The sequence below is a fragment of the Guyanagaster necrorhizus genome, assembly GCF_019112545.1.
Source record: "Guyanagaster necrorhizus MCA 3950 unplaced genomic scaffold BT62scaffold_22, whole genome shotgun sequence".
Classification (NCBI taxonomy): Eukaryota; Fungi; Basidiomycota; class Agaricomycetes; order Agaricales; family Physalacriaceae; genus Guyanagaster; species Guyanagaster necrorhizus.
The window spans coordinates 782,826-792,375 of NW_025064901.1; the positions used below are offsets into that span (position 1 = coordinate 782,826).

Genomic DNA, 9,550 nt, shown 5'->3' on the forward strand with positions numbered 1-9,550 from the left:
TTAACCATTTTGATGCCACCAGCATTCCAACCAACAGAGTCCAATAGGCCAGCATAATATATAGTATCTGAAGTAACTCTCTGATAGACTCTGTTATGATTTTTTCATCTTTTCTATAATTAACCTCTATTTATACTTAGTCAGGGCATCTAGCAAGTGCTTAAAACTGTGGAACAAAGCTTAGTCATCATAACTAGACCAAGTTGGTCATTGTCTTTTGATGCAACAGCATTGCCTGATGATGCACAATTAGTCTTTTATATATAGTATCAATGCTTAAGGACAATGAGTACAAAAGACATGACAACACACAATAGGTAGCAGTATAATTAGCATCAACCTGTATAGTATTTAAGAGGCTTGCTCTTGCTGATAATCTCCAGCTTTGAGTTAAAGTTTATCTTTATATCATTCTATACTTAAGCCAATCTGAAGGTCTTCTGACACACTGATCAGAATATACATTAGTGAACTCAGTCAATCTCCTAAAGTGTGAGGAGACTTCTGTTTATCACATGTTTCTGCTCACATGATGCTTGGATCTAACAATTAGCTCAAAGCTTCTAGCTTCTCTTTCTCAAGCCTGATTGTGCTGAGAAACTGAATGCCCACCTTAAACCCAACCAACTCAAACTTTGATCAAGAGTTCTTTGAACTCCTAGCTTCCATCATCAGAACACTCTTATACTTACTTGTGATCATCCAGCTGTGCCAGGGACATCACTCAATTACTGTCTGGACTATCCAACATTATCAAGAATTTCAGCATATCTATCACATTCTATGAAATGTAACTCCAGATCTCTCTTTATATAACATCTCAGACTCTAGAAGAATGACTTACCAGCCTCTGACCAGCCTCATATAGGAAGCCAGGCCTAGTGAAATGCATCAGAAGGATGGTCAAGAAGAAGAGGGAAAACAATATTCCTCTTGACCAGGACCACTTTGGTCTATCTCTCTGCAGGAACCAGCACCAGGATGAGGTGGATGCTCTCTGACCAGCTCAACAACAAGCAGCAAGGTCAGAAGGAACAAGATGAAGTCATCCACTGCCTATTCCTCTCATGAGACCTTAATGTCCCCTTTGATTATAATGCAGCAGTCCACCAAGAAGAACAATAACAACAGCAGATCCCACCAGAGCACTGCAGAGCCCTTAGTAGCCTCAAGTGGCAAATCATAGAGGAAGAGCAGTGAGCCCACAATGCTACAGCCTATGACATCCAAACCAGAGAAGAACAACAACAGATCAAAAGGGAGCATCTCTAGGCTGGATCTCCAGACTGGTACAGGCTCTATTTGCAGCTCTCACTCTCAACTCCTGTATTCTGGGAGCCTAGTACCAACCATAAAGAAGATCCATAGGCAGATGAACCCCATGAGGTTCTCACTGCCAATGAAGCAAGAAGGGCAGGGGACAATGGAATCCCACCCTCAAAGTAAGTAGACTTCCATCCCACCAGCCCCAAGGCCCTCAAATATCTCTCTCCCCAGCAAACCTCTAGTATTAACATCATGTTTGAGGATGACAAGTCTATCCTCAAACACTATGGACAGTGGCTGTACTGGCAGCTCAATTAGCTGCACTTTCATCAACAAGCATCATCTTTCAACATGAGCCACAGCTGCTCTCATATCAGTTTATAATGCCAACAGCACCAAAAATCAAGCCAGCTTGATCACTGAGTTCATTGAACTCCACTTTATGATTGGGGACTATTCTGAAAGGCTTGATCTAGCTATCACAGATCTTGGGACAAAAGAAGTTTTTTCTTGACTATGACTGGCTGATCAGGCACAATCCTCTGATCAACTGGAAAACCAGGAAAATAATATTCATCTGATACAAGTGTCAAAAAATACCATTTGAACTACCTAATGAGGATCCTGAAGACCATTGGGATAAGGAGATAGAAGATAAAGAAACTATTCTCACCATCAATATACAGCATGAGATACATATCAGAGCAATACACTATGCCAACAATCTGGCAGCCAAGGCCTATGAGCAGAAGGAAGAAAAGACATTCAAAGAAATGATACTGGAATAGACATGGGATTTTACAGATCTCTTTGAGAAAGAGAGCTTTGATGAACTCCTGGAACCAAAGCTATGGGATCATGCTATCAAATTGATCTCCAACACCAATGCCAACCTTGACTGCAAAACCTATCCACTCAGGCATAACAAGCAGCAGAAACTTGACAAATTCCTCAATGAGAATCTGTCAAGCAGAAGGATATGACCCTCAAAATCCCCCATGATGTTCTCATTCTTCTTCATCAAAAAGAAGAATAAAAAGCTCTAACCAGTTCAAGACTACTGAAAGCTCAATGAAATGACAATCAAAAACCACAACCCCCTCTCTTTGATCTCAGAACTAATGGATAAGCTTAAGGATGTGAAATATTATACCAAGCTGGACATGTGGTAGGGGTACAACAATGTATGGATTAAAGAGGGTGACAAGTGAAAAGCAGCCTTCTGAATCAACCATGGATTATTTGAACTGATAGTCATATTCTTCAGGCTTACAAATTCACCTGCAACCTTCCAGTGGATGATGAATGACATTTTTAAAGACCTCATTGCCACTGGGAAGATAACAATCTACCTGGATGACATCCTAATTATGTCAAGAACAGAGGAGAAGCACAGGAAGCTGGTATGCCAAGTACTGGCATTAATAAGGAAATACAAATTATTCCTCAAAGCAGAAAAATGTGAGTTTGAAGTACTCAAAACCAAATATCTCAGGGTAATTATCAGCCAAGGAAGCATATGAATGAACCCCATTAAAGTAGCCAAGGTCACTGAATAGCCCAAGCTCACAAAGAAGAAGGAGCTCCAGTCCTTCTTGGGTTTCACAAACTTCTACTGATGATTTGTGCAGGACTACAGCAAGATAGTCCATCCTATGATGCAGCTCACAGGAAATGCCCCCTGAACTTAGAGTGCATCCCAACAGTCCATGTTTAATGACCTTAAATAGTGGGTGGCAGAAGATGTAGTACTCACAATTCCCACTCAGAAAGAGAAATTCCAGATTGAGGCTGACTCCAGTGAAGGAGCCATTGGAGCCATACTTTCTCAGAAACAGGATAGGAAATAGCAACCTGTTGCCTTTCTCTTGAAAGCCCTTTCAGTCACCAAACAGAACTATGAGATTTACAATAAGGAGCTGCTGGCTATCATGCTGACCCTTGAGGAATGGAGACACTACCTGATTGGTGCCAACCAGATAGTCAAAATCTGGACCAATCATCAAAATCTATGATATTTTCAACAACTGCAAAAACTAAACTGCTGGCAGGCATGATGAGTCACAGAACTAAGCTAATACCAATACACCCTGCACTATAAAGCAGGGATGGCAAACAGAAAAGCAGACTTACTCAGCTGAAGAGCTGACCACAAAGGGAACATGACAATAAGAGAGTGGTATTAATCTGACCTGAGCATTTTCAAGCAATGATCATGCCTGCTGAAGAAGAAATCCATGAGCAAATTAAAAGTGCCATCTGAGACATCTAGAAATAAGACCAACATATAGCCCCTTCTCTAAATCACAAATGAGGAATAACCAAAGAAGATGATATGATCCAGTATGATGGAAGGATTTATATCCCCCAGAATCAAGCACTACAAGGTAAAGTCATCACTATACATCAGGATCACATAACTATGGGACATCCTGGAATCACTAAAACCAAAGAATTGGTATTACAGGAATACTGGTGGTCAAAGTTAGGGCAGGACATCAAGTGATATGTCAAAGTCTGTGAAATCTGTCAGTGGGGAAAGTCATCAATGCAAGCTTATGCCACACTCCTACATCCCAATAAAGTGCCTCAGGCACTCTGGACTCACATCTCAGTGGATATAGTAACAGAGCTACCAGAATGCAATGGCTATGATGCCATCCTCATTATAGTGGATTGCTTCTCCAAAATGATCATTCTGATTGCATGCTCCACTGAACTCACATCAGAAGGATGGGCAAAAAATCCTTTGTGATGAGATGTATGCCAAATATGGGATGCCTCAAGTTATCATATCTGACAGGGGTTCCCAGTTCATCTCCAAGTTCCTGGATGATCTATATCACCTCCTAAACATCATGCAGAATGCATTACCATCTATCACCCTCAAACAGATGAACAGACAGAATGAGCAAACCAGAAGATGGAAAAATACCTCTATCTCTTCATCAATTATTAACAGGATAACTGAACCAAGTGGTTGGTGCTCACCACCTTTCAGCACAACAATCAATTCCACTTGGCCACTGGCAAGACTTCTTTCTTTATCAACTATGGCTGACATCCTAATATAACTAAAACCAAGTGACAACAAACAACCACACCTGCTTCCATAGACTTCATCACCACAATAGTGAAGATCCAGGAAGAAACCCAGATAGCCCTTGAAAAGGCTGCCATAACAATAAAAAAACAGTATGACCAACATTGTCACCTTGTATATGCATATTCCATAAATGATAAGATGTGGTTGGATATGACCAACCTTCACTTCCCACATCCCAAATGAAAACTCACTGACAAGCAAACAAGGCCATTCTCTATTCTAGCCAAGACTGGCAACTCCACCTACAAGCTATGGCTACCATCTACTTGGAAAATTCATGATGTCTTCAATAAAACACTATTAATGCCATGCATCACACTATCATTTCCCAACCAAGATAAACCTCCACCTCCACTGCCTGACCTGATCAATAATAAAGAATATTATGAAATAGATCAGATATTAAATCATAAACTCCAAAAAGTCAAGGCATAGGGTGAGAGAATGATCACAACAGTGGACTACCTTGTCAGCTGAAAAGGTTATGAGCTGAAATCAAATCAGTGGATCAATGAAAAGTATATAAACATGGCAGAGGTCATTTATGACTATAAACAATGCATAAATTAACCCCTAAATTGAGCCATTGAGATGGTGGTCTTAAGAAGGGGGTAATATTATGATTTTTCCATCTTTTCTATAATTAACCCCTATTTATACTTAGTCAGGGCATCTAGCAAGTGCTTAAGACTGTGAGACAAAGCTTAGTCATTACAACTAGGCCAAGTTGGTTATTGTCTTTTGACACAACAGTATTGCTCAATGATACACAATCAGTCTTTTATGTACAGTATCAATGTTTAAGAACAATGGGCATAAAGGATATGACAACACATAATAGATAGCAGTATAATTAGCACCAATCTGTATAGTATTTAGAAGGCTTGCTCTTGCTGGTAATCCCCAGCTTTGAGCTAAAGTTTATCTTTATACCATTCTATACTTAAGCTGATCCAAAGGTCTTGTGACACACTGATCAGAATATGCATCAGTGAACTCAGTCAATCTCCCAAAGTGCAAAGAGACTTCTGTTTATCACATGTTTCTGCTCATGTGATGCTTGAGTCTAACAGACTCCTTATCTCTGGATAACATGCATAGGAATTCAGACAGTCCAGACTCAGAGAGCAGATATAAGGACACCTCTACTCATACTCTCATCCAACAGAAACTAGATAGTAACCTATCAAACCCTTTTTCAGAAGGATCAGATGGTCTTAATAATTCTAGTGGCTCTAATAGCCTTACAGAAAGCAACAACCCAAACCAGCAAGACATGTTTCTAGAATTCATAAATCTGTTATGAGGAGTCTCCACTTTTCTCAATAACCTAAAGCCAGCCACTATCCACACTAAAGTCAAAGAATCAGAACCCTTTGACAGCTTCAACTCTTGCAAACTAAAGATTTTTATTGTCTCTCTTCAGTTGAACTTCAATGACAGACCTACCACATTCACAATAGAAGCTAATAAGATCAACTGTGCTATCTCCTTTCTGACCAGCACTATGCTTGACTGGTTTGAGCCAGACATCCTTAATCTCAATCTGTGGAATCTGCTGACTTGGCAATTCTCCTATATAGCCTTCTTAGATGAGCTTCATAGCAACTTCAGCTCTTTTGATGCTATTGGAGATGCTAAAGATGCATAATGGTATTATAATTTTTCACCTTTCTTTCTTGTTTTAGCCTCTATTCATGCTTAGTCAGAGTGTTTAGACTAGTGCTTAGGACCATAGAATGCACTTAGTCACATAATAGGCCAAGTTGGCTATTGTCCTTCAACAATAATAATGCTCTTCAACAACAAACAATACTCAAGGACAACAGATAATATAACACAGAAATGCACAATTAGTAGGTATATATTTAATCACAATATGGATAGTATATAAGTAGTGTAGCTCTTGCTGTATAATCTAAGCTTTGAGCTAAAGTTTATTCTTCACTATTCTATCTCAAGTCAATTTGCATTGGTCTTGAGATATAACATCATACAAATATTGAGTGAACTTGAGTGTGACTGTATGAACTTGATACAGCATTTATTTATCACATATTGTTATGATTTTTTCTCATTTTTATCTTTTATTTAAGGAATTAACCTCTATCTCAGCTTAGTCAGAGTGCTTAGACTAGTGCTTAAAACCATGGGACAGGCTTAGTCATCACAACAATGCCTAGTTGGTCATTGTCCTTTAACATGATAGCAATTGCTTGATGACAGACAATACTCTTTTGTAGGTAGTTTAACAATACTGGACAAAATGCTCTATAATGCCAGGATGCACAATTAGGTAGTTATATCTATAAAATGGACAATGACTAGTATATAAATAGCATAGCTCTTGCTGTAGTATCCTCAGCATTGAGCTAAAGTTTTATTCTTCACTATTTTATCTCAAGCCAATCTAAAGCCCTATTGTGCTGAGAAACTGAATGCCTCCTACCATCAACCCATCAGACTCAAACTTTGACTATGAGTTCTTCAAACTCCTTGCTTCCATCATTGGAATATTGTTAGAATTATTGGTGATCATACAGCTGTACTGTGGACATCAATCAATCATTGTCTGGGCTATCTATCATTATCAACAATTTCAACATATCTGACAGATTCTGTGAAATGTCACCCCTGACCTCCCCCTCCACAACATCCCTCCCTCTGCCTGACAGTCCTTCCAGCCCACAGAAGGAACCATACCTGAAACTGAGCCTGGGAATGTACCTTTACAGTGCCCTCAGAAAAAAGAAGAATATTGATACCCACTCTGATCTCCAATGGCAATCATCTGAAATGATAGCAACTCTTGGGCTATAGGGTTTTAAAGGCAGTGATCCAACATGCCAATCCCATGAGTTGAGCATATAGATGTCTCCAGCTGCATTCATACTACAAGAGCCAGCCCCTCAACTGCACCCTCTGAGCCTGGCATTGGATGCCATGCCAAAGACTCTCTTGATGCCCCTGGAGTGGTTCAAGGGACTAGAGATTCTCTATTACACAGCAACCACAGATCCTTATATGCAATATCTACAAGCAGTGAGGAGAGTTTCCCTGCTGAGTTATATGTCAGAAATCAGAGTATCAACAGCAAAAGAAATTGAATGGAAGTCATCAGAACAGATGACTTCTACTTCAGAAATAATAGTAGCAAGGAGTGAAAATTCTAGCAGCAGGCAGCCTAAGAGGCTGAGTGAGTGGAGCAATGTCAAAGATGCCATGAGGCTTATAGAGCAAGAAGCATACAAGGCCCACCAAGCATAGTACAACTGACTGACCTCATCAATCTGGTTCTCCCCCCAGAGGATGAAGTTTGATGTACTGATTCTCTCACTGAATACATCTAAGAGCAGGCAGCTAGAGAGAATGCTCTCTTCAGATGGTACCTCTGAGCCTAAGAAAGGACAGACTGGAGAAGGGGCTCAGAGAGCCCTGGAACCTCCACCATTGACTATACCCTTGTTGATTCTCCTACTCCCTTCTGAGAATCCAGCACCTCTGCTCTATCTGAGCCTGACTCATAGGCAGTATCCTCTGAGGGCATTATCCATATGGATGACATCCACTAAAAAGCATTGCTTGACCTCAATGATGACTACCTGTTATCATATGGGACTAATTCCATTACTGACACTGATGACATTTCAGGTCAGGACAGAGACTTACCAAGTATTTGTGGAAACCTTGGAGGCAACAAGGAAGGAATTGACCTCATCAGAGACCTCAAACAGGTTCTGAATAGGTGCATCATATTTCTCTTTCTCTGACCCTGCTTTTACTGAAACTTCTGCAGATATTGCAAAGCAGTGGCAGCAGAAGCAGCAAGGAATGAAACCCTTGAAGAGCAGCAATGAGGGCAACAGCCTTCTCCTTGCCTCAGACTAGACAACACTGAACCTAGCATCCAGCAGCAGCAGTCTGGCTGACCCAGACATCTATGCCTGGTTGGTGTTGTCCATAGGACTAAGGTACACTGCCACTGACAGAGTCAAGTGTGCAGATATCATTCAATATGTGGCCACCAAGCAATCCATTTTTATTTACAATAAAAAATATTTAAGACATCAACTAGTGCTGCTACTGACATACAAGTCCAGATTCAACATCCAACTGATGCCATGGATGCTGAGCATAGCACCCAGCCAAGCCATTTACATGGCACTATCTATCCAAACAACATCCTCCCAATACATGTTTGCAACCTCAGCTGTTCATAGTATAGTGCTCAAACAGATGATCATTGACAAGTTCATGGATCCAGCCATACACAAAGTACACAAGCAGAAGATGAAGGAGTACAAGATGGCCAACAAACCAGCCACCAAGTACTTCAAGAAGCTGGAACAACTTGGTAAACTTGCTGGAGTTCAGGATAATGATATGCTTAGTAATAGCTAAGTGACTAAGAGAGGTGAATGAGGAATGAACTCTCAATCACCAACATCTAACTACTCAATACACAATCACCAAATACAGTTGAGGTCAGTTGTTTCGAGTACAATAGAAGCACTCTTGCAGTCTTAAATAAAATCAAAGAAACAGTCAATAAAGACAGTTATTCAACTCTATCTTGCTTTCAAAGATGCAATACTCATGAGAGTAGTTTATAGCAATGTTTAAGTATAATTAGGACTTAGAATCAATGCCAAATTGTGCTCCAAATCAACTTAGAATATTCCAAGACCTAATAAACTCCAAAACCCAAATACTAAGTCTATCAAGCACTTAGGCTTGACTAGCTGCACTCTTGGCTGGCTAGCAGTCCTCAAAACTGAAGAACTTGTATTCTGATGCTGAAACCCTTATAGTTTGGAACCCAAATTAATCTGAAACCCAAAATACAGTTATTATTCCAATCCAATCCTCTCTAAGTGATAAAGCAACTTAAATAAATCACTAAGTCGAAGCAGAACTCAAAATCTGTTGTCCCAGGGACTAGCTACAGTGGGCTAGAAGGCCTGAACATGGGGGTGGGTCACTTGCTTCTTATTTCCCCCCCATTCTCTTCTTTTATACACCAACAACAGATACTGAATCTATAAATAAAGCATTCAAAATAATATTTCTCCTGTTTAAAGCAGAATCATGCCATTATTCTGGAATGGCAGCACTCCTGGACTCTCCTAAGCTTGCCCAGACCTGCCTGGCTACTGCACAGCTTTATTTTAAACCTAT

At 40.2% G+C, this 9,550-nt stretch overlaps 1 protein-coding gene across 1 annotated transcript; it reads left to right on the top strand.

The window, feature by feature from the left end:
- Window positions 1–7,243: 7,243 nt before the first annotated feature.
- BT62DRAFT_921854 (uncharacterized protein) lies at window positions 7,244–8,229 on the top strand (the record flags this gene model as incomplete). Its single annotated transcript, XM_043184351.1, has 3 exons — window positions 7,244–7,568; window positions 8,024–8,117; window positions 8,169–8,229. The coding sequence occupies 3 exons, from the start codon at window positions 7,244–7,246 to the stop codon at window positions 8,227–8,229; spliced, it is 480 nt and encodes a 159-aa protein (XP_043037200.1).
- Between the last annotated feature and the right edge of the window lie 1,321 nt (window positions 8,230–9,550).